General features: G+C 40.1%; 1 protein-coding gene across 5 annotated transcripts in view; it reads left to right on the top strand.

Moving 5' to 3' along the window:
- The window catches only part of CABIN1 (calcineurin binding protein 1), a 91877-nt gene extending 72240 nt beyond the window's left edge, over positions 1 to 19637 (top strand). For 4 of the 5 annotated variants that reach the window (XM_042865569.1, XM_042865567.1, XM_042865568.1 and 1 more), the window contains exons 35-38: positions 4534 to 4828; positions 15512 to 15676; positions 17586 to 17812; positions 18452 to 19637. In XM_042865569.1, coding sequence (XP_042721503.1) covers positions 4534 to 4828; positions 15512 to 15676; positions 17586 to 17812; positions 18452 to 18595 — 831 coding nt within the window. In that variant the 3' untranslated portion in view covers positions 18596 to 19637. The remainder of the gene's footprint in view (positions 1 to 4533; positions 4829 to 15511; positions 15677 to 17585; positions 17813 to 18451) is intronic. The other variant, XM_042865570.1, reaches the window with a different exon arrangement.
- The last annotated feature ends 5330 nt before the right edge of the window (positions 19638 to 24967 follow it).

Raw genomic sequence — 24967 nt, 5'->3', positions numbered from 1 at the left:
AAGACATGTAATAATTAGAGCACAACATTGAACGTAGCTGGCTTGTCATTCAGGCTTCCCAGTGCACCTTTATGTAAAGTGGATGCTGACTTCAATCCCACCACGATCCCACACTTCCACCATGAGACCAATTTAAAAAACCACCACCACCAAACGTTATGTAACAGTTACAGTGCCAGCATCTTTTGTTAGGAAACTTCTGTTGGGAGCACTGTCACTTTCCCATTTTATGGAACGTTGGATCATTGCTTTTTCCCACAGCCACAGAGCAGTGAGCTGTTCCAGAGGCAGTTATCAGTAAGGTGCCAGTAGGATTTAGTTGTTTTTCAGAATGTGTTTTGAAAACAACAAGGCAAAAATGAAACCTTGGTCAGGTTGTCAGCTCATGACTTTGCAGGTAGTCTATAAAGTACAGTTTTACCATAACTTAACTTAGTGCCCAATTTTTTTTTCTTTGCTTTCGTTGTCTCATTACTGAAGTGCCTCACTGGGAAACTACAGGGAGCCATTTTTTTCCACTAACATCTTTGAAAAAAGAACATGTATTTTTACCACCACCTTTCCTGGAGGTAGGCTGTCCTAATGCCCATTTTCCTGATTTTTTTTTTTGTTTACACCAGCTTCCAGTGTGATAAAGGTATCCTCATAGGTTTCCTGAAGCTGAATGGCCTCTTTGCAAGGAATATGCAGAAACAGTCAAGCTTTGAGCAAATACAGAGACTGATTTGCACTCCTGTATGTCTGTAAATCATAATCCAAGCAAATATGCACGCTAAGCATTCATTTGCTTTTATACAAACTTCACAATGGAGAACGTTTTCGTAGATATTTGGAAGGACAGGAAATAAGATAGCAGGTATTTCTGGAAGTATTGGGCTGTTTTTCTCACAGCCAATGACACGTTGGATATTAATGTCTTAAATGTTTCTTCTATCCACTTTGATAGTATAGTAGTTGAGACAAAAACAGAACTACTGCAGTAACTCAACTTGTTTCCAAAAAAGCCAAGTCCAGTCCTGACCAGGTGAACGTGGTATTACAACGAAAGTTACGAGGAAAGAGAGAAGTTTTCATTTTACTTCAGCTGTATACACTTGTTCTGTGAATAGCATCCTTGTGAACATAAGACATGGTAACTAAAGCCAATTCATGATTGAGCTGCTGTATTTCAAAAGCAGCAGTGATAATGGAGAAACTCAGCAAGGTGGGGTGGGTTGGAGAATGAGGGAAGGAGAATTTTTGTTTTTTAGCAATGGAAAGGAGAAACTGAGAAAAATATGCTCATGAAAAAACATATAAAACGCTGGTAGAGGGTTGTCATTGCTGCTCAGTTCCTACTCTACTAATCTTTCTGGTGCCTTACTGCCTGTGTAACAGTAGAAGTAGATGAACATAACTTGTGTTTGGCAAATCGGAGACTTCCTGTAATGACTTACTCTGGATTTGTTTCTCAAATACAGTGTTACAAGATCTGGTGTTTGCCTGGATGCAGTCACCTGCATGGGGGTAAAAATGTGGCCCCAGAATTCTTGGTGAAGCACAGTTAGCAGTTCTGCCCTAACCTGGGTTTTGTGAGTAGCATCACTTACTGATCAGAGGTGCTAGAATTCTTACTGTTAGATTAAGAAACTCTTTCATAGGTCATGTCTGAAAAGCTCCTTTTAAATTCTAAAATACAAAAATCTATGGTTGCTACTCTTCAGTACAGGACGGTACTTTTTGACTGCATAAGGAATCTTAGTCATGGTTTTATTGAGGCAGAAACATACTAGTTTTGACTTAACTTTATGTGCAATTAAAATTTTACTGTCCTTATGAGGCAGGATGATTTTCTATGGAAAAAATCTCTGGAAAAAGAAACCCTGCAACTTCATCTGGATGAGGCAATTAAAAACAGAATTTGTTTTTTGTTTTGCCCCGATAGGACATCTGTATTTTGAGAGAAATAGGAATATGGATTCATTCAATCTCTGTATACCAATAAGTGTTATTTCAGTCTCAACTTTTTCTCCTTGTGTGCCTGATGGTCTGCAAGTTACAGGAAGGCCTTTCTCTCACCAGTGTTTGTCGGTGCCTCTGTTGCCTAGTGAGATGTGATGTGGCAGCCACCAGCCTTCTGCTCAGCTGCCAGTTCCCAGTGGTGTTCCTCAGACTTGTTCTGTGGCATCTTCTCTAATCCCTTGATGGAATACTGAGCCTTTGGGGAGCTCATGAATTACATCATCTTGGAGGGCATAGTAAAAAAGCTGGAGAGCAGGGCTTGCTTTGCAGAAGATCTGTAGAGGCTTGCATTGACAGGAACTGCAACAAAAGAGACAAACAATAGAGCAGAGTCCTGCACCTGAGGCAGGATGACTCCTGTGCAATGTAACTGATTGCAGCAGCTTTCCCAAAGAGACTTGAAGTCCTGGGGGATAAGAAGTTGAACCCACAGTGTGGCATTATGGCAGTGAAGTTCAAGAGAGCTGAGTTGCTTCATCCTGGAGAGGAGAAGGCTCTTGGAGGGTGGGAGCTTGAATTGGCATCTACAGGAGAGAGGAGAGAGCCCAATGAGAGGCAGCAGTCACAAGTTGCAGCAAGAGAACATTGGATAAGGTGATAGGAAAAAAAGTGTTCAGTGAGGTGGCAAAGCACTGGAACAGGGACCCAGGGAGGCTATGGAACCTCCATCCCTGGAGATGCATGGAACTGAGTTGGACACAGGCCCTGAGTAACCTGAGCTGTGTCAATTTTGCTTTGCTGGGAGTTGGACCAAAGAACCTTTCAGAAAGCCCTTCCAACTGGAATTACTCCGTGATGCCGTGTTCTTTCTGTCAGTAATCATTTTCCTTCCGAGTTCTGTCCCAGTCTGCTGAGTTATTTTCCAAATATCCCCTGATAATAGTTGTACTTTGTTAGAGAAGTGCCATTTGAGCTGCAGATATATTTCTAGCAAGCAACTAACTTGTAGTACTCTCATATATTTCTGCTGGGGAAAAACAATGAATACAATACGAGCACAGAAATTACAGGTTCTATGTAATGTATTATATGAATTAATGAAATGCATGGGTGTGAGGGGTTTTCCCTCTAAATCACAGCTGAGAACATTTCCTCTAGTGATTTCACTTCTGGCATAGAGCTTCTGCAGTTTAATATCCCTCAGCTTTATGTAATCCCGTTGGTACATCTTGAGACCTTCAGTTTTGGAACTGATGCTTTATACATCAGGAACTAGAATAGACCCTATTGGATCCTGTATGGCGACTGATTTGAGCATAGCTGCTTTTTAAATTTTTCTCTGTGTGTGCACATAAGATCTCACAGATTTAATCACATGCTATTTAGAGATTAATTAATTAACTTCAGGAATTTTAGAAATACATTCCACTGTTGTTGTTTTTTTTAAAGTGTATGCTTTCCAGCCTTGAACTGCAAGGCATAATGTTTCCATATGATGTTTACTTTGTTCTCCTTGTTAAATTCTGCTGATTCTTCTGGCATTGTAATAAATCTTTAGTCATCTAAGATAGTAGGGCTTAATGTGATTCTACATCTGACCACAGAATTCTTTATTTCTATTCTAAACACACTGTAATCACCATGGTTAAAATCATTCATGTTAAGAGATATGAGAGGTAAAGGTATAAGGCAGAGAATAAGCAGCTGAGATTTCACTCAACTGTATCTTTTATGGTACTATAAGTCTCCATTAAATGAAGACTGGAAAGAACATGAAATAAATAGATCCTGTGGCCTCGCAGGCAAGAATGCTTTATTTTATTACTGATGAAAATTATAGAGAAGATACTCATTCTATGGATGCTTTTCTTTCCTTCCATGGTGAATTTATGTCACTCTTCAGTCTACGTAACTAACAGCACTGCATTGAATTCTTGGTTCTGGCTTTAGGGGAAGGTGTTGCTCTTGGTGCAGTTGTTAACTTCTGTAAACACAACCATTTTCCCAGGTGTTCTGAATAGGGCACCAACATTATTCAGTTCTGCAGTTACTGGAAGTTTATGATTTAGGATTAGGCTGATTGGTTTTCTATATGCAAAAACATATTTCTGTTTTCCCCATTTCTTCTCATACCACCTACAAAACATAATTTATTTTAATCATTTGCAAATTCTCTGAAAGCATTGTGGATCCACTCATTCAGGCCAAGAGTTTGTCAACGTATTCTTGAATGAAATAAATTAATTTTTGTTAATGAGAGTTTGTAATTCATGTTTACTGATGGATTTCAGGAAAGTACGTTGTTGGGAGGGATCTGTTAAGTAAAGCATTGTAACTTTAAATATGAATAAAGGCTCATTGTTTGATAAATAGATTAAGGAACAGAAAAATCTGTAAAAGATAACATTTGGAGGTTCTCAATTTTATTTTGATAATAACAATTGATTTTATATTTGCTTTATATATATTTATAGCATTTCCTGTGTACAAGTAGTTGAGTTGCCTGCAGGTGTCACTGAAACAGGTAGCATGTGCAGAATTACTGGCATGTATTTTCTCATGTCTGTCCCTACCCTCTTTTGTTTTACACAGTCCACAGCAGAAACACCCACTACCCCAAAGCATACGAAGGACAACAGAGAGAGCTTCTTCCCAGTAACACCAGCCACCCTGCATCCTGCCCCAGTGAATCCAGACACTGTGACTCCTGACAATCTCCTGAGATTGAACGATCTGCATTCCAAATCCAAACCAGCCTCTTCCTCTTCCTCCTCCTCCTCCTCAGCATCTTCTTCAGTGCCTCCATCCCAGGAGCCACACAGGGACACTGAACATCTCCGGAGTCAGAATGCAGAGACTGCTGCCAGCATGAGTGATCTTGCACGTGGTAAGTCTCAACATCTTGGCCTTTCTGATTTGTTTGCAAAGGCCATGTGGTGAGTCAGTGCTTGAGTTCTGATTCTGTCTCATTTTCTGATCACTAGACCATACTCAGAAGGCTGCACAGATAGAGGTTTTGTTTTGGGGTACATGTATAAAATCAATACATCTTTTATTTACTAGGATACAGTCAACAGCACTGAGTGTAACTTGCGTATGAAATCATGGAATAGCAGCCTAAAAATAGAACCATGTTTAGATACATAATTTAAGTCTCGAGTGGCATTAAAAGGATTGTTGTTTTTCTTCAAAGAGGTAAAGATAAACTTCAGAATACCTCAAATGTTTTAAAAGTGATTGCAATTGAAATAGACTGGTGGATAGCGTACATCTGACTTGTAAGTGACTGATTAACATAATTAGATGCATAGATACCACAGCCACTTATGTGTGTGTAGAGATAAATAATACTGTGAAAATTCCAAGCTTCTGCATGACTCATAAAGTTAGTATATCACCACCATTATGCTTCACATTTGAGAAAAGAAGTATCTGGCAGGACTGGAATGCTGGAAATATATTTATAGTCCTAGTATGGCTGCGTGCAAGGTTAGGCTACAGAAAAGGATTGAAGAAGCAAAACAAATGTTATTTATTCTGTAGAAAGATGATGTGATGTGCTCAGGATGGTGTTATATATTCGGTCCTATGTAGATTGTCTAGATGAGAAGAGTGAAAAGAGAATGCCATCATGGCAGGCTGACATCGTTAGCAGTAATCAAAATCACTGCGCAAGGCAGTGTTGTTGCACTTTGGGAATGAAGATTAGCCCCAGTTAGCCCCAGACTTGTCTTGGGTGCCCAAAGACACGGCTTTTTTGTGCTTATTTGTGGGATGCTGTGCATATCAAGGTGGCAGAGCACCTGCTATAGCCTGTACTTTTTTGCATCCTTAGCAGGAACACTGTCTGAAAAAGCTTCTGCTACTTTTTGTGCTCACTCCATCTGCTCACTAGCTTGAACCTTAAAGCTACTCAAACTGCCATAGGCAGATTAATAAGAGCCCAGATAAAATTTTGAATGAAGCTCACACATACAGGCACTAGGGAATGTGGCATATGAGGCTACAGTGGAAATAGCGCCTATATTTGTTGGAATCAATGCTGCATAATACCATTTCATAATTAGCAGAATGATCTACTCTAGGTATTTTGTTTAAGTAATCTCATATTGTGACTTTTATTCATATGCTTATGGTGTTTTTTTTCTTTACATAACCAGGCTTGGTGTCTAAATGCACATAGTCTTCTGAACTCATTGGCAGTGAAGAGCAGACTAGGGAGAAATCAGTTTTCCCAACTTGTTGGGCTTTGGGTACAGAATGATATTGAAATTTAATATCCTATATTGGGAGTTGCATTATAATAACCTGTAACAATCTCCCTTTTCACAGAACTACTGAGAAATCTGTCTTGAGAGGAAGAGGGAAAGGGGAATGATAAGGAAGGGAATGACTGAGTCAGTGTGTAAAGCAGATTTATTGTTGTTATGTTGCTGAAGGAATGGCGTTGCAGGGTGCTGTAAGATATCTTGGCAGGGTTGTTCTGCAGGGATTCACTCAGATTTGTGCCTAGACAACGAAGAAGAAAATCCTCTAGATCATGCAGTTACTGTGCATTCACTAAGGAGACTGGTAGGAATGACAGTGCAAATAAAGAGCTCTCACATTCTCAGTTTTCAAACAAAACTCATGAGCTTTTCTGACGTGCTTTCCTCTCTGCAATTTCCCAGGCTGCCTTGCAGTGATTAGAACGTTTATTTTAATCTTTTGACTTCCTAGGCTTTGTTAAGGTGGGGAGGTTTCACATTGTTCTTTCTTCTTTTATGCTTTCTATACATAATCTTGGTTGAGGGAGATGGAAGAGCTAGCAGCCATAATTATAACCCTGAAACCATGCATCTGAAGATCAAGAGGCTCTCTGCAAAGCTCTGATTCCAGTGCAGGGTGTGTGTGTGTTGTATCTGGCTTTCTGCTCTCCAACTTACCTGACAGGTCATTTCTCTAGCTGAGAAAGATACCAATTACTGCTGTGTCCTTTCCTTTTCTTCTCTTTCTAATTCTCCTACCTTTGCTCCCACCTCCTTTAAAAAGGATTATTTCTAATTCAGTTTTACTCCTTTTTCATCTGTCTCTCATTAGCTCTGTTCCTGTTTCAGAGTAATCTGTTTTCATCTTTTTCCTCTTCTCATTTTTGTGACCTCCTCCTCTGTTTGTTTCTGTGAGAATATTGCACGTCAGAGTATTAGCTGCTATCATTTTCTGTGCCTTCACCTAGAAAAAGTAATGGCTTTAAAAGCAAAGTATCCACTCATTTCTTTTGTGAATGTTTTAGTGGGATTTTATGTCTGGTATAACTAGCTAGGGCAGAATACAGCATGGTGAAATTCAGCATCAAAGTAAAAGGAGTGGTAGTTTTGATATGAGAGGTTCCTGCAGGTGGGCATAAATGTATGTGAGACTCTGGAAATGTAGGTATTTGGACACAGCCTGTAGTTTTTTCTGGGGAAAGTAAATAGGATAATTAGGATAAACCTCTCCACTGCGTCACATTGCTCTGTTGATACACTGTTCTGAATTGCTGGAAAGTCATGACTTTTTCATTTTTGTTGTCCTTATCCAAATAATGATTCTTATAAGGGATGGACGGGAAAACTTTCACATCCTATTTTTGAAGGTTTGTTTACTTGGAATTAATACCTGTTTTGCTTAAAGGGATCTATTCAGCAAATTGACATTTAAATTAAGGGTAGAAGAGTAGCAATTTTCCTCTTCCTCCATTAAATTCATGTGCACTAAACTCACGAAGCGCTACACATTTTGATGTAAAACCAGGAAGTTCATGATATAGGTGTGTGGGCTTAGAAATTCAGAGCTAAGGAGGACTACCAGTTCTTTCTGTAGCGTGCAGGGAAGTTGCAGCCCATAAGCCATGTATGTACCTTGCTGTAATTTCAGATGTTTTTTATGCAAGCACAGCAGGGCAGTAGAGGTTTGAATGTATTTCAGCCTGTAGAGCTTTCAGACTTCAACAAACGAGCGTGTGAAGAAAGTTGCATGAAAGGATAAACAGCACTGTTGTTGCAGTGAGAAATGAATTTAAATTGCTTTAATTTGTTTAACCTTATTTTAGCTATGGAATGCAATTCAAGCTTTCAGTTTGAAAGGACCTGCAGTCGTTCAATCTTATTTGTGATCAATCTCTTCTGCTGGCTTTTTTTCTGCTGAATTCAAAATTGTGCTTTAGAGTACAGAGCTGGTCTCAGCAAGTAGCTCAAAAAAGCTGAAACACAGAAAATGTTACAGACTGACCATAGGCCTGGGGCCTCACATGAGCTTCATCTCACACTGCTCTTCCAGCAGTTACCTGCTGTAAGGATTCTTTCTTGTATATGCATGTCCTTTGACTCCATGTTCTTGTGTCTCTTGTAGGCAACTTGACTTCTGTTATTTCCTCCTTTGTTTTCCGTGTTGGCAGACTTCTACCTCAGTTCCCCAGGCTGAATTCCTCCAAGGCTTTAAAAATCTCATCTTTAAGCACTTGTAACCTGTTGTTACAAGTTGTAACATGCCTGTTGTAGCATCCTTGAGTGCAAGTCACCTGTTAGTGACTGCAGGGCTGCTAACAGAAATCAAGCAGGCGGACTTCAGCCAGCTCTGCATCCTCTCTGCATCTGCCTCCTGTGTTGGCACTGGCATTCTCACTTCCTCCTATCTGATCCGTCCTTTTCATTAAGCTTTTTATTTTTCACAATGGATGTGCTCTGAAAACAATTTCACCACTGAATGTCAGCAGGGGTTTTCCTGTTTGTGAATGACTCTTTAATTCCCTTTTGCCTGGTGCTCAGGCAGTTCCAGTCAGCTGTGTCTTCTCCTCTTCCCTTTGGAAGTACACTGATTCAGTTTGCTATTGCAACAAATTTGTTCCAGAAAAGAACGAAGACTAGACTCACTAGACTCAATGCCTATTTCTAATCTTTACCCTTTGGGTTGTTCTTGTTGTTCTTTTTGTTTGGTTGATTTTGTTTAATTTTGTTTATTCAATTCAATATTGTGCCGAATTGCAGTTAAAGTTGTTGTTGGTTGTAGGTACTCATGTTAATCAGTAGGAACAATTAGGGCAGGAACAACAGCTTCCAAACTGGCCTGTGAGGTGATGGTAAGAAGCCTAATGCAGAGTGTGGGCTGGGCAAGCTTGGGGTCAGAGGGAAATCCTGGAAATCCTGGGAAAACTCTGCCGTATGGATATTTGCACTAACAGAGAACATGTCTTCTGGAAACCACAAAGATTTGGAAAAGAACATGGTAATGATGCTGTATTGTTACAGCAAGTTTCAGTTGTGCTAGCTTTAGATTGCTGCCAGAATGAATGTTTTACTGCACAAATGAAGGCTGAAGAGAGATGTAGTTATAAGCCTACTGCACAGGTCTTGCATTTACAGATTTCTTAGGAAAATTCTCTAGAAATAGTATTATAATGAAACCCCCCTGTTCTAGGAGCTACTTTTGCCCAGCTGTATTGTGCTTAATTTGGCTATCAGGTCAGAGAAGGATGAGAAATACTGGCAGAGGAGGAAGGGGCTTATGGCTTTTGTTGAATAGCCAGTCCATACAATTTGCAAGGAGCAGACCACAGATGAGTGACTTACTGTCCACAGGTACTGCTGTGTGATGCTCTCAAGTGATGTTCTCTTGCTAAATCCAGCAGTAAAACACAACTATCAATTAACTATTTCTTATAATGCCATTTGAAAGTTCATATAATTGCATATAAAACCTATTATCTCTTTGATCTAGGCCCACTGATTTTTTTTTTTTTTTTTTTTTTTATTGAAGGGTGTTGGGGATCATTGCTATGTTATTTGTTTTGGTTCGGGCTTTTAACAAAGAGAGAAGGAAAGTTACTACTGAACTTGAGAGCATAACTTTACCAGCACACTTGTCAACTTCCTGCATTTCTAGGAAGCTTGAGAGCAGCAGGAAGTGATTCTGCACAGAGAACTGCACTGGCAGCACTGTTAGCCTGCCCCAGCATGGCTTTTCCATACCAGAGGCCTGGGAGCTTGGGAGTTACTGTGGGCTAGGGACTGTTCTCAAGAAGCACGTTCAGAGCAACCACTTGTTTTTTGCTAACATCAGTGCTGTTCTGTCACAGCTGACCTCGGCGTTAGGGAGGAACATGGGTTACATCTGATACCACTGTCTAATGGCCAGGAGCACAGTTATAAATGCAGCAGTATGCCATCTTATTACAGTGCCAACTTCTGTTCACCAGACTGTTTGAATTTATTTCATTTCAGGGAGCCGTAGAACTTGCGTTGCACAGCTTTCTGCTTCCAAAATTACTCTGATGCTTAATTTTTAACACATGGCTTTGTGTGTCAGCTTTGAATGTAATTTCCTGAATTTGGCATTTCAAGTCAAATTCTTATCTCTGCAGCTATGACTTCATTGTTTGTTGTTGTGTGGTTGTGTTTTTTTTATTTTTTAGAAATAAACATCGTGGCAGGAAAGCGGGAATTAATATGGAGAAGGTAAATGTGTAAGGAAAAAAGTACTGAGTATACTTACTGTATGCCTTGGTGCACTGAATGCTGCCTGCTGTGGTGTATGATGTAGCACCTCATGACAAAGGCAGTTACATAATGGCTCTGTTGCTTCTGTGGGTCAGCATTCTTAACCGAGCTGTGTTCAGCTGAACCAACCTGTGTTCCAGCGCAGTCTTTCCATTGACTTGGTAGCACAGTGTATGAGGAAACTCTGAGCTCCTGCAAATTCAAGCTTTCCATGCCCTTTTGCAACTGCTGTATGGGAAAAAAACTGTATTAAATTCCCAGCACGCCAGAGGGTGAGGCAGATGGAATATTGAAAATTAATTGTTTACACATTAGCGCTGTTCTTTGGAAGTGTGGTAGGATATTTACTTCATCGTGTCAGGGAGCAACAGATTAGATGCATTTCCATCAGCATACAGATATCCACCTTGTGTGGTAACTCAGTGATAGCTCTGTGAAAAACTACATGTACCCTGCATAGCCATTGAAATATAAAGTAAATCCCTTGTCACTGGGACAAATAAAGTATGTATTTCTTCGTGTCTGCAGGCACACAGAATGCAGTCGTTACTCTGTTGAAGTGGCTGGAGGGCAAGGTGGTACAGATCTGCTAAATCATAGTCATGTATTTTCAGGCTTTTTGTCTGACACACAGAGTGCTGGGGAAGGTGCTTTGCAGAGGGGTGAAACCAAGAGGCACAACCACTTTGTGTCAGCCCTTGAAGCCCTTCTCTGTTCATTTCTCCAAGCATGCACTTTTGAAATCGTGTTGGTGTTCTGTTCTGGAGTTCAAAGCTCAGTTCCTTCCTTTTTCCCGTAACGAAATGATGCTTTGTGCACGCACCATGAGTTGCTTGTAGCCTTTCACATATCTGTGCTTTAATATTTCACACCACCTCCCTCAGCAACTGGAAAGCATTTTTCCAGGTGCCAGTCATATTTTCTGGGCTTGTCTTTCAGCCCTCACGCAGTAGGTTTAGTGCATGACTAAAGGGTTTCTCGAAAATCCAGCTAGAATGTTTTATAACACTGGGATGTTAATGTCTCTGTATAGCTGACAGCAGAAGGAAATTGAGCAATGAAGTGCACAGCACAGCACACAGACAGCAGAGCAGCTGCTTGCTGTTACGGTGCGGCTGCTTTTAAACTTTCTCCACATCTGCAAATTGCCGAGTGCATATTTTCATACAGACATGTCCAAATAGGACATAAATTGTCGTCTTCCTATAATAAAGGGTGCGGGAGTTGTATAATCTCTGTGTTTATAGTGTAGGGATGTATGTATATACTGTATTCTCTGTCTAAAGAGGCAGCGAGAGAATATTAACTGTGATGAAGTCATGAACCCAGCGCCCGCTATAGGCATCTGCAAACACTGGTTGCCCTGGCAACAAGTGGAAAGAGGTTGGAGAGGAAAGCTGGAGTAGGTTGTTGCATTGAATTGTTTTCAGCTTGTTTCTTCCTCACTAAAGCAGGGAGATGTTGAGAGGTATGATGTCGTTCTTTCTATGTGTATACTATTTTGTATGTATTTAGACAGCTGTCGGGAAAGGGAAGGCTGACAAAAATACTTATAATTCAGCTCGGTTGGAGATGAACTTTTCCATGTAAATATTCATGTGCATTGCAAATCTGTGGGTTTTCTATATGCTTTTTTGTGTGTTGCGTTACGAGGTGGGAGTGCAGAATCGATCTCCAGAGTGCAGAACCTGTCCCATCTTCAGCCTGGAGACCAACGCGCATTACATCTTCCCAAACTGGTTTTATTTTAACCTGGGATTGTAGAGCTAACGTTGGAAAGCCTGCAAGAACAGTGCAAGTACTGCGTATGTATTGCCAAAAGATTTCTTAACTGAGATTAAATCCGAGCTTGAGAACACCTTTGGATTGTGCTGCAGTTATATTCTTGTGCTCTTGCACTTGTGAAGAATTTTGTGGCTCATGAGTTAGTGAAGTCTTTCCCTCCCTGGGGAAAGTTTTTATTAGAGAGAACTAGGACGTTATGTTCGGGGCTGTGGCAGCACTGTCCACATGGTAAATACCAAGAGATACTCTTCAGAAATCTGTTCCGGACAAATAACAGGAGATTCAGCTGTGTGTTGCTTCCTGATTATCCTTCTGCCTTTTGCCCTGTTTGTAATGAAAAAAGATGTATTTGTGCACTGTATTGAAGTATTGATAGTGCAAATTATAGACACTTGGAACAGCCAGATCTTAGAAAAATACATATTTTTTATTTTTTTTCTCATTAACTTAATGTTTAACTTAGAAATAATGCCATGAAAGCGACTGTTACCACAAAAACAAATTTGCACAGTCATAAAAGAATAAAGTGTATCACCCAGTCAGGGGATAAAATTCAGTCAGTGTGTATTTAGCACCTGACAATGAAGGATTCATTACCAGGCAGTGGCTCTGGATGTACTGAGAAATGCAGCCTGATAGAATATTAACAAGTGCTGTTTCTAGAAGTGTAGTAATAGAAATACATGCTTGGTGTGCCAAAGTCCTGCCCTTTCATTTCCATTCACTTTTACATGAAAAAGGGCTGACACACCGCTTTGTTCTAATTAAATCTAGTTTTACTGTGCTACAAATCGATACCTTCAAAAATAGGAAAAACAAAGATGATGTAAAAGATGGAGATCTGTGCTAGAAGCTGCTCCCTCATAAAAGAAAGTAGACTTGCATCAGTCTTGCAGCGTCTGGTTAGAAATACACTGCTCAAAAGAGCTTTGTCAGGGGGCATAATTTAGTTAAGTAAAGCTCAGCAAATCAGCTTAAGCAGTGATATATCTTATAATTAAAGAAAGATTATAATCCACATAAGAGGTAGAGTTTAGTCATTAAACAATAATGCAAATCAGAGCTTTTATTCTGAATGGTGAACTATTAAGTCCCCAGTGTAATTTAGCAGTTGAGTACATAGGAAATAGTTCTCAGTTAGCAGTATAGTGAAAGCTACGGGATCTCCAGTTGGGATGGCTTTGTATCTGCCAAATGAATTGGTGTTTTGTCTCCTTGGTTAACAAGTGGATAAGTAAGGTTCTGTTGGTACTTACCCTAGATGCTGTAGACTCTGAGCCTGTCGTGTTGCAGTAAGCATGACACAGTTGCTGTCTTAAGCTGCCTTGCAGGATGATCTGAAAACATCATTTTCAGTCTTGCTTTTCTTCAGACGTTGGTGTAAAGCTCTATCTTTTCATCAAGTGTCTTGTAGCCATTTCAGTGTGGCAGTCTGGGTTTAGGCTCCGTTTGTTGTCAGCTGCTTGTGGTGTAGTGGGATGTGTGTTTATTGGCTTTGGGCCACACGAGGGCTGATCCTTCTTCATATGGTCCCTTGTATTTCTCTGCATGCAGTTAAATCATGCCTGTCTTATGTAAAGATCAGGCACGTACATAGAATGATCTTCAGCTCTTCTATTTCACAAGCAGGGAAACAGTGAGTTAGAATTTTCCTAATCCAGACTCCTGTTGTTTTACTGCTTCCTTCTCTGTTCTTTTAAGCTGAATTGGTCAGATGCAACTATTTTTTCCTACTGTCGTGACCACGTTTTGTGCAGGAAAGAGAATGAGAACTGTTCTTCTGCACTAGACCATTCCATTTTGTGCTTGATAGAGAGTGGAACATCACAGAACAGAGGCTTCTGTGATTTGTGCTGTAGTGTGTGACCTTTCCTTTTTGGGAACTATAGGAGAATTCTCTGCAAGCAAACTCATTTATCCTAAGGCTTGTATTGGCTGCCAGCTACCAGTTCAGATAATGGGTTCTTTTATTTTACCAATGAAAATTAGTGAATGAAAGAACTGAACAGCCTGCTTTGGTAAGCTTTTTTGATGCAAATTATTCAAGAACCCTGGAAATACAATGCATTTAAAAAGTTGTATCTTTCAAACTGCATCTATCTGACTTTCACCAAGCTCTTTCAAGAATTTCAGTTTTAACTCTACAGCGGTGAAGTGTTTTCAGCTCACAGGGAGTTAGGGGTTGAGAGCAGTTTTCCAATGAGGAAAAGTTGAAAAATATTCCCTTTTAAGTCATGTTGCAGATAAAATCCTAAATTAAATTAGAATGTGGACATATGAGGATTTTAGAGAAGTTAGGCTGTGAATATATATTGCATATGCTTGTTTGCAGCAGCTGCCTGTGTACACCTTACCCCGTGTTAATGTAAGATAATTCATATTTGTCTGAGCAGCCCCCTGTTGTTGAAGGATATCTCCATTTCTGTGAGAGAATGAGTGCTTGTTTGTGTACCTATAGCCTTGAAATGCTAGCTGCTGTTTCACTCTGACCTTCTCAGAAAGGGCTGTCATTAGTAGCTCACAGTAGTTGAGTGAAAACTACTCCTGCTAGGTACAACATGTAGCCTCGTGTGTAAGAAAAGCTGATACAACTGATACGTAATGATGAGACTGTGCTCATACACACTAGGGTATGAGTTGTAAAGATCCCAAATTCTGAAGTAGCAGAAGATGGGAATATTAGACTAGTTTTTTAGGCTGATTGAATCAGCCTATCTCTGAAAACTGAGCATCTTACATGGCTTCAGATTGATTAAATAAAGAAGAAAAAATGGAACAGATTTGGCCCTGTTGCTGGATGTTCACAGTAATTAATCTTTCTTAGCAGTGAGCTGCACTTCAGTGTCGCTCGCGCCCATGATTGCAGATCAGAGAGACCCATCGATCACACATAGCTCATCAGTAAGGGTGATGGCTTTTGTTTTGACTGTATGACAAGTGATTCACCCCTCGTGTCTGCAAAGGTTAATGGTCAGTTGCATGAATTTGTTTCTTGCAGAGGTAACAACATGCTGTAGAACAGATTTTTTTCATCACTTTTGTAAAGAACATTTTTAAAGAATTTGAATTGATGGCAGCAAGTATGAAAAAGTTGTGATTGCCATCTTAGCTTCCCAGTATTTAATTTTACTCAGTCATTTCATAGTTAAGAAATGAGGATTAAAAAAAAAAATCCCACAGCTTCTACCAGGTGGTTAGACAGCAGAAGGACTGAGGCTTAGGAAAGAGATCAACATGTCTGTTAATCTGTGAATTATCTTTTGTTAATAAAGAGGAAGAAGAGCTTGAAGTGCCTTTGGAGGGTCTTGGATTTCAGCAACAGGAGTCACGGCTTTGTCAGCAGATGAAAATGGCCACTGTTGCACCATCACCAGAGCCTGTTTGTTGGCAAGTGGAATCAGTGACCAGCACAAATTCGGGACATGTTTGTACCCAAGGTAGGAGCTTTTTGTGCTTCGGTGCTGAAAATTAGTTCTTCGTTGAGTATCAGTCTGCAGAGATTGATGGATTAGATATGCATTAGTTGTGATGCATGTTACAGAGCTTCTCTGCTGCTTGCCTTCCAGTAAAGTATTTCAGAGTGTAGAGGCATTCTTGGCTATGTCACAGCTTCGTGGAGAAGTTCTTTGTAGTCCCTTGATGGTTATTCTCTTTGGTGCATGACTCACATACCAAGTACCGTAGCAGCAAAGCCAAATGAAATGCCTCCCAGTACTAAGGCTGTTGTGCTATGTAGGTTGAGCTTCTTTGAAAGTAGAACTTCTCTATTAATCGAAATCTTACACAGGGCAATATGACAACACTTGATTATTGTACTGGAATATTTAGCAGAAGGAAATGATTTTTTGTGATAATCAGACTGAGTCAAATTAACATAAAAACCAGCATTACAGCAATTAATGCTTTCTATCCCTCCTCTGCCTCCTTTCCAAGAGAAGTAGGAGTTGATGTTTAGACTGGAAAAATGTAAAATTTGTATTTTTCAGACAGACATAAACATAGATATTCATGTTCAGGGTATCTCTCTTCTTATTTGTGAGAGATTATCTTCTGTCTGATTACTGCAACGTTTCTGGTACTCTGCTCTGAGCTGATTGTCTACAAATGGAGATGGGTCACTGACCTCGTTGGAAAGCTTCATCTGTTGTGGCAGTTCTTACTTTCTTGTATACTGCTGAGAATATACAATTCAATTTCAGATTCCCTTAGTAGTCAGTGTAATGTTGTTTATTTTTCAGGATAGCATCAGGGATCTGGCATTTTATTTTGCCATGTTTAAGTAGCCTTGTCAATTCCAGAAGCCTTCAAAGAAGGATTTAACAAGACTGAATCCAAAAAAATGTATATTAAAATACCTGTTATTACTATGCATATGGGATGATCTGTTTTCATTCATACAACTTTAAAAAAAAAAAATCCACTTGAAGCATCATTATTAGTAAAATATCAATAAATATATGCTAAATACTCAGATTGAATGTGAAAGCATTGTCTCCTGCTGATTATTGTTGCATATGTATTGTTTTGTGATAGAGCTTAAGGAAGGGCCAGATCCTTCTTTGTCTCATGAGATGGGCCCTTTCTTAGCAACTTTGGGTGGTGAAGACAAGAATCGTTGAGGAATATGTAGAGATGACATGATGGTGCTAATCAGCGTGGTGTACAGCAACATGAGCACACCAAGGAGCTGGCTTCTTTGCTGACGTGATACCTAACGATTTTTTATGACAGAATTTGAAGAGAGTAATGAGGAAGTGTTGACAGATATTACTGTGTAATTTTCTTAGTTTGTGAGGACGGTAGTGGAAACCACAAAGACCTTGTTTGAAAACGTAGCCAACTGAGGGGGGATCTTGACAATACGAATTGATAGGAAATAGGAGCTGACATTTCAGTTATTAAAAAGACAACTCCATAGTGGAGGAAGTTTATAAAAGACTTAAGTAAAACTAAGTAGCTTTATTTGGTGCATTACAGAATGGGGAACCAGTTAGAGAATGCAAAGGTAAGATAATTGCATCTGCAATAAGTGGGAAAATGGTATTTAGGGGAGCCTTTAATCTAGATGTAGGTGGGTCAGTGCAGTACTACCACTTCAGTGCTTGGTTTAAATAGACTGGGTTTCTGCTGCCCAGAAAGATTTTTTTAAATTATTATTGATTTCCAGTTGCTGCTATAGAATCCTGAGGCGCTTTGTTCTTCTGGTTCTGAATCATAATTAAAGCAAAACTTGAAGAAAGACCTTTTGAGCTAGCCATATGTCTGACAATCAGCTGCTCCCTCTTCTTTGACATCTGAAATCCTACACAGCTTCCTAACATGTTTTTCTTATTATTTTCTGTTTAGCCTCCAGTTCCAAGCCTGAACTCAGCTCCAGTTCACAGACTTTGGGAAGTCAGCAGAACAAGACAGATGGCACCCGAGTAAAAACTCGTGTTCTGCCCAACATGCCAAAGCTTTTCATACCTTCATCTGTCACCAAATTTCCACCTGAGATCACTGTCACTCCACCCACTCCCACCCTCCTTTCTCCAAAGGGCAGCATTTCAGAAGAGACCAAGCAAAAATTAAAGGTAATAAAAGGGAAACAGTAATTTTTTGGCTTATTGTTTTTATCTCTCTTTAACTCGCCCCTCAATAAAATACTCGTGCAAAAGGAGCAACTGTCCCTGTCCCCAGTTCATAACCAGAAGTAGCATAAATAGTGGAAGACCCATGCCTGTCACTGCTCAAGAAGCATTTGGATAATGCCTTAATGCTCTAACTTTTGTCAGCCCTGATGTAGTCAGATAGCTGGACTTGGTGGTCTTTGTATGTCACTTCCAACAGAACTATTCTGTTTTGTTCTAAGAGGCTAGCTATTATTAACAGGATTCAGCTTTTAAGAAGTGGTGAAATTCCTGCCATGGTTGGCATCGGAGCTATCCTAGTCTGTATCCCTTTCTTGGGAATTAAACAGAATTATCAAAATGTGTGAGGGAGTTAGTGCAGCAATTGCAGTTCTTCCTTTAGTGAAAGCTACTGGAATAGTGACTATGGGGAGACCTACTGGTTAATGTTATGTAGTTTCACATTAGGTTGCCATATCTTTTATGGAAGTAAGAGGGCTTTGGAATGTGACGGAATAGCAACCAGTTGGCTTTTATCCCTGTGCTCATGGGTTTATCCTGACTATTTAGCAATATATTCTCTCTCTCTCTTTTTGGGATCAGTCTGCTATTTTGTCTGCTCAGTCCGCAGCGAATGTAAAGAAGGAGAGCCTTTGTCAGCCAGCTTTGGAAATCTTAGAGACCTCAAGCCAGGAGTCCTCACTGGAAAGTGATACTGATGAAGATGATGACTACATGGACATATGAATGAATTCTGGCCATCATCAACACCAACCATATAACCATTCTTGTTGCCAACATCTCTGGCAGTCCAAACATCCTCGTTGGCATTACTCACCATTTAATCTGCATCGAGTTCTTCACTTTCATTACCTTTGTTATCACCACTACCACTTGTATTGCCTTCAAAATCTTCGCCATTTTCCCCATCATGGTGCTTAACAGAAGAAAAACGATTGTTTACCAGGCAGTTAATTCATTTGGACCACACCGTCTCCTTTAACTTCAGTAAATGCAAGGATTTGGGTTTTTTAGCTGCAACTGACATCCCTGTACTGTTTTTGCTTCTTCAACCAGAGCCTTGGGATTCAATCCAATAGCTCTTTTCTGTATCATTTTCTTCCTTTTAGTTGTCTTTTTACATTTTTGCCATTAGTTAAGTTTTTCTCCCAATAATTCAACAGTGGAATCTCTGTCTGGTCTTGCCATGATTAGTCCTAGCTCCTTTCAAGGTGAATGGAGTAGAAAAAGTTTGCTGAGCTGGTAGAGGATTTAATTTTATTAAGGAAGTCTGTTGTGGGGTGAAAAGGGTGAGCGGACAGGCTGTCAGCTGCTTGGCACAGTTGTGTGCTTTGCTGGAATTTGTCTCCGTGTCAGTAGGCAAAGAACCAGCTTATCTAGGCAGACAGAGAGCTTGGCCTCCTGTTTGTGCTCATTTCACACCAATGTATGAGGTCCAGCAGAAATTACCAACCTGAATGTTGGCTTAACGAACTGATCCTTCCAGAATTGTCTTACAGTCCTTTCTCTTCTGATGCCTTGGACAAGCATTTTGAATTGGGGGCTAGATGATATTTTTATGGTGGTATTGAAAAAGACTCAAGATTTCAGTACTGTTTCAGTAATGTCTGTTTTTTACAGAATGACATGAAAAGGTGTTTTTTATCTATCTGCAGAGGGACTGCTCACAGTTATTTATATGAGAAAATAATGGTAACAAAGACCTTTTTTTTTACTGAATATTACCTTTGTAAAATAATGAATGCAATCCATGCAAAAAAAACCTACGTCACACTATATATACACACACATGTGCTCACACATACATATATATGTCTGTGTACATATATGTATGTATGTATATGAAAAAAGGAAATGCATACAGCTTGCCATGTTGGATTTCTTTGTGTTTGGGGGAGGTGGTTTTCTGTAAAATGCAGAGCTTTGTATAAACTTTTGTTTTTTTTCTAATAAAGCTGAAATGTACCTACTGCTTCCTCTGTTCATCTGAGAGGGCAAGGTGCCGTGGTTCTGGCAGACGTTCTTCTCCTCCCTTCCTTTTGGGGAGAGGGTAATGGACGGGGGGGGGGGAGAAATCCTCTTTCTTTTCTGAAGACTTCCAGAAATCTTAGGATGGATTTGGTCTTGTGTGACCCTGAGCCGAGCCAGCAGTGCTGCCAAGAATGCGTGCAGTGGGCTCACTTCCCTACTGAGACATGATCTGAATTCTTTTTCGTCCGAGTGTCTTTGAATACTGATGAACAACGCAGGGAAGAAGACACAGTGAATGTGATGACATGGGAAGAATACTTCAGTGTATGCCCCAGCATTTAATCTGCTTTTGCAACGGTCATTCATTTGCTGTAGGAATAATGAATGGGTCCTGGATAAAAAGAAGCATGGTCAAACAAAATATTGCAGCTTTATTCTCACACTCAGTGCTCTTTGTTTTGAACAAAATGTCATTTTTAGTGTTTCCATCTTGAGCATATTAGCAGTTGTTCCTGAGACTTGTTCACTTACTGCAAGTGATAGGTGAGCTGGATGCAAATGATGTGGGGAAGATCACAGTAACTGAATGGTAAAAGTAAATGGGTATTTTCAGTAGTAATATGTTGTGAGTGTTTGTTTGCTCGTTAATTTGCTGTAATTTATTGTAAACATGATGTATAGCATATTGCGTAGTGATTGAGTGGTGTTTGCCTAAGTAGCATTAGAAAATCAGGAATTATATTTGCTGCTGCAGAAGATAGCATGGAAAAAATAGAAATCAGCTTTTTATGAGGAATGGAAGGCAACATGGATACCTCGTTCTAAATGGTGCTCTTTCACTCAAGTCCATTTAGTGGCTAACGTGCATTCGTAATGATTTTAAATTCATAGGTCTTTGCTTATAGCATTGGCTTGAAGTATGAAGGCTGAACATTAGATTGTCTTACATGAATTTGCCCATTGAAATTGATAGTTTTTCTTTATTCTTCTCAACATTTTCCTTCTTTCTCCCTCCCAGTGCTTGTTAATGTGCATGATCTTGATCTTCCTTTGATTTCTAGCCCTTCTTTTTTGAGAAGGGTTTAATGTTTTGTTGAAGAAAAATTAGTAAGTGAAGCTGTTCAAGTCAGCTAACAGAGCTGAGTGTTGTTGATCTATCTTAAATCCTATATTCAGAAGTTTTATCTGATTTTCTCTTGTTTTAATCTTTTGTTCCCATTATGGTGTCAGGTAGCTGGAGGGCTTTTTGTCAATCCCAGGAAGTTACTGAGATTGGTGTGACCATACAGGCCACCTCCTGCAGATCTTGTTCTTCTGCCACCGGCTAAATGGTGTGTTGTTTGACGTGACAGGGCAGCTTCCACAGTGGGAATTACTGCTGATCTGTGCTAAAGGAACCATTCATCTTGTTTATGTGAAATTGTAAAATGGTGGAATGGCTTGGATTGGAAGGGATCTCGAGGATCATCAAGCTCCAAACCGCCTGCTGCAGGTGTGTTGCCAACCACTAGATCAAATACAACATCAGGTTGATCAAGACCCCATCCAGCCTGGCCTTGAACACCTCCAGGAATGGGGTGTCCACACTCTGGGCAACTTTTTCCAGCATTTCAGTGCTCTCTCAGTGAAGAAATTCCCCTGATGTCTAATGTAAATCTTCTCTCCTTGAGCTTGAAATCATTTCCCTTGTCCTATCACTATCTACCCATTTAAATAGTTGATTTCCCTCCTGTTTATAATCTTCCTTTAAATACTGGAAGGCCGTAATGAGGTCTCCTCACAGCTTTCTTTTCTCCAGGCTGAACAAGCCCAGCTCCCTCAGCCTGTCTTCATAGGAGAGGTGTTGCAGCCTCAGATCATCTTTGTGGCCTTGCTCTGCACCTTCTCTAACAGCTCCACGTCTTTCCTGTTTTGGGACCTGGACCTGGACACAGTACTCCAGATGGGGCAGAGCAGAAAGGGGCAATCACATCCCTTGCTCTGCTGGCGACCCCTTTTCTGATGCAGCCCATAGGAACCATGTTCTGGAGAGAAGATGCCAAAATGCTTGGATGCACTGCATATTGTAACATATGTTTGTCTCAAGCACGCTGCCTAAAGTTATTTTGGAGAAAGATCTTCAAATCCTGTGCAAACAGAAATATTCACTTAATATAGCATCCTCTGAAGCCAACAGTTTAGTTTTGTGACATTTTCAAGCAAAAAAAAAAAAAGCCTTATTGTAAAACTGCAATGAATTAGTGATGAGTTGAGTAATTTCTTTGATTTCAATCTAATTCTAGTTATTTTACCTTGACATCCAAGCATCAGCAAGATCAGACTTCTGACTCCTTCCTTTCAGCCTTGCAGATCAATTGCAAACACAACAGCTATCTACAGGATTTACTGGATAACCACTGCTTCTGAAATTTGTGTTCCCAGATGTCTTTGTGATGTAGTGCCAGACAAATAAATGGCTGCTACTGAAGTATACTGCTCCTGTATATGTTTATATGTGTGTGTAGTTGTCTTTTTCCTGTGAGGCTGAAGGGAAAAGCATGTCTGGCACCTAAAGGAAACATAAAGGTAAGTTCTGTGTTAAGAAGCTGTTTTTTTGTCATGTGCAGCCAAAAATCTTTTATAGGTTAGTGCTTTAACATTGGAAGACCTTTAAAGATAGAAATGTTTGCCAAATAAAATACATCATCCAACTGAAAATTCATTTTTGTCCAGAACGCTTGCAGCTAGAAAACTGAGCAGATCTGCAGGTGCTGTGGTTAGAAACAATTTCCCACTGAAACAGATACAGAAAGAAAAAGTAGTTTTCTTATTACCTGCTTCCTGCATGGTGTTTTTTTTTTCCTTACTTTATCATAATAAGTCTTGTGTGTATAGCAGTGAAGTAACTGTCTTTTTGCAGGTCAGTCTAGAATTGTAAGCTTCAGTGCTTCCTAAATCATCTCCAGACCAACTAGGTGGGAGCAAGGGAAGGCTTTTACTTCCTTTCTTCTTCTTTTTTTTTTTTTTTTGCCAGTAATTAATTAAAATCAAATCCTATTGGCTGCTGACAACCCAACCTTTGAGACATCTGGGCAGACAGCAAGTAAACGTTTGTTTTAAAAAGTGGGGAAAAAAATAATTTCACTCGGATGTTGAGAGTCACTTGTGCATGGTTGTTATGTTCCCTGTGCTGCTATTGGCACTGGTTTTACATACAGTAAAGAATCTTGCACTGATTGTTTTTTTAAGGCACGTAGCACCAGGATTTGGCTGTGCTTAGTGCAGTTTCATTTCCTGGCACAAGAACTGCATCATCTGCAGGTGATTGAGAGCATCAGGAATTTCTGACATGGGGACTGGTGTGGTGGGGTTTTTTTAATATTTATTTATGTATTTGGTTTTTTTTGTTGTTGTTGTTGTTTGTTTCATTTTGTTTTTAATTAGAGTGAGGTTTTCTCATAAATAATGAAATTAATATCTTTTGCATCCAAAATAAGCACCGTATGGTCAGGGAGGAAGGGACCAGGAAAAGATGAGGAAGGCACAGCAGCTGAAGCTGGAGACAGAATGGACTGACTGGCAGCAGAGGAGCTAGGTGAGAACAGACCAACTCTTACTATTGAGGGTGCCATCACGCTGCCATGGAGTTCAACACTGCTTTTGGTATTGGTGATAATATTCTTGAGGATGATGGGAAAACCCATGGCATATGCATGCAGCTCCACACAAACTTCATTCAGGCACTGACAGTCCTTAAGGAAAAGGGTGGCAAAGTAAGTGAGCTGGGATGCTCAGAAGAAAAGGTAGCAGGCATCATTCTTAGTGATGTAAAACTGGAATGCAAGAGCCTTGTTCCTGTCTCTGAAGACGATGGTAAGAGCCTTAGTGCAGATGTTGAGCGCCATCTTTCTCTAGTGGAGTAAGAAGACACTAATGCGGTTTTGAAGCCTGTGTTACTGTTTTAGAAGTAACTCTGGGGCACTTGTGCTGCTGGCTGCACTAGCCCAAATTAAGCCTTTGTGAGAGCTGCCCTGTGGCACAGTACAGCGGTGTTGCAAAGGAGCACAGACCAGATCTGAGCTTTGTTGGCTTCTGGAGAATGACTTTTACTCACCTGTGTTACTGTTCTGTGGGAACCTTGCTCTGGATTTCTTTTGGCCACTGCTGGCCCTTAGGAAGAATCAGTCTTAGAGCACATATATACAGAACACTCACTTTTTATTTTTTGCTGCACTACCCACAAGCCTTCTATATAGCAAGCATATGAGCTGTTTGCCATGTCTTCATTTCCATGCCTGCAGAGGCTCAGATGCAACCTCACAGCACTGTAGGTATGGATGCAAAAGCACTTTCCTGTGTATTAACTCCAGAATATTTTCTGTCCTATGAATGGGTTTATCCCTGATGAAATGGTGTGTGTGAATAAAAACAAGACACGTGGCAGGCCTGGCTGGAAGGCCATCCAAGGGCATCAGGGCATCTCTGTAGACATGCCCAGCATTTGTCCTGTGCTGCTCAGAAGTTACACTAGCTGCTGTCTTAGCGCTAGAGGGTGCCCTAGGACAGGGAAAAATGAAAAAAGGAAGGAGCTGTCTTTAAATTTCTGAGAAACGAATTTACATTGCTGGTTTTGACCTTAGGTGCTTCCAAGGGCCTTCCACAGTTCTACTAACCCATATGTCCTTTTTGTACATGTATGGTCTGATTCCAAGCAAAGGAATGGAGAATCCTCATAATTGTAGAGTGTTCTGTCTCTCATTCATGATCATAGCGAAAACAAACAGGCCACCACCAATAATTCTGATAATACAGTTAGCAAAAAACACCCAGAAAGGTACATGCTCACTCTGTTACTAATATGACAACTCTAGCATGAAAACAGATGCACTCTGTGCTTTCTTTTCATATTAAATCTATAGCAAGAAGAAAATATATTTCGATAGTCTTGTGCTAAAAGGCTCAAACAGTGCTTTTAGCTTTATCATTGTCAGTCCTGATTAATTTCACCTGGTTCGTTACAGTAGCATGGGGTTTGTGTCACTGTAACCTGCACCTGGTGGATAAGTGATAGATGTGTAGCTCACAGAGCTGTAAGCTGTTTTGAGTTAGTTCCATTAAAGAAAATCTTAATTAAGGGCAAAAGCTCAT

Source organism: Lagopus leucura, unplaced genomic scaffold (genome assembly GCF_019238085.1).
Source record: "Lagopus leucura isolate 7727_CA_CO unplaced genomic scaffold, USGS_WTPT01 Super-Scaffold_806, whole genome shotgun sequence".
Lineage (NCBI taxonomy): Eukaryota > Metazoa > Chordata > Aves > Galliformes > Phasianidae > Lagopus > Lagopus leucura.
The sequence above is the reverse complement of the archived record's forward strand: the minus strand, read 5'-3'. Positions and strand labels throughout refer to the sequence as shown.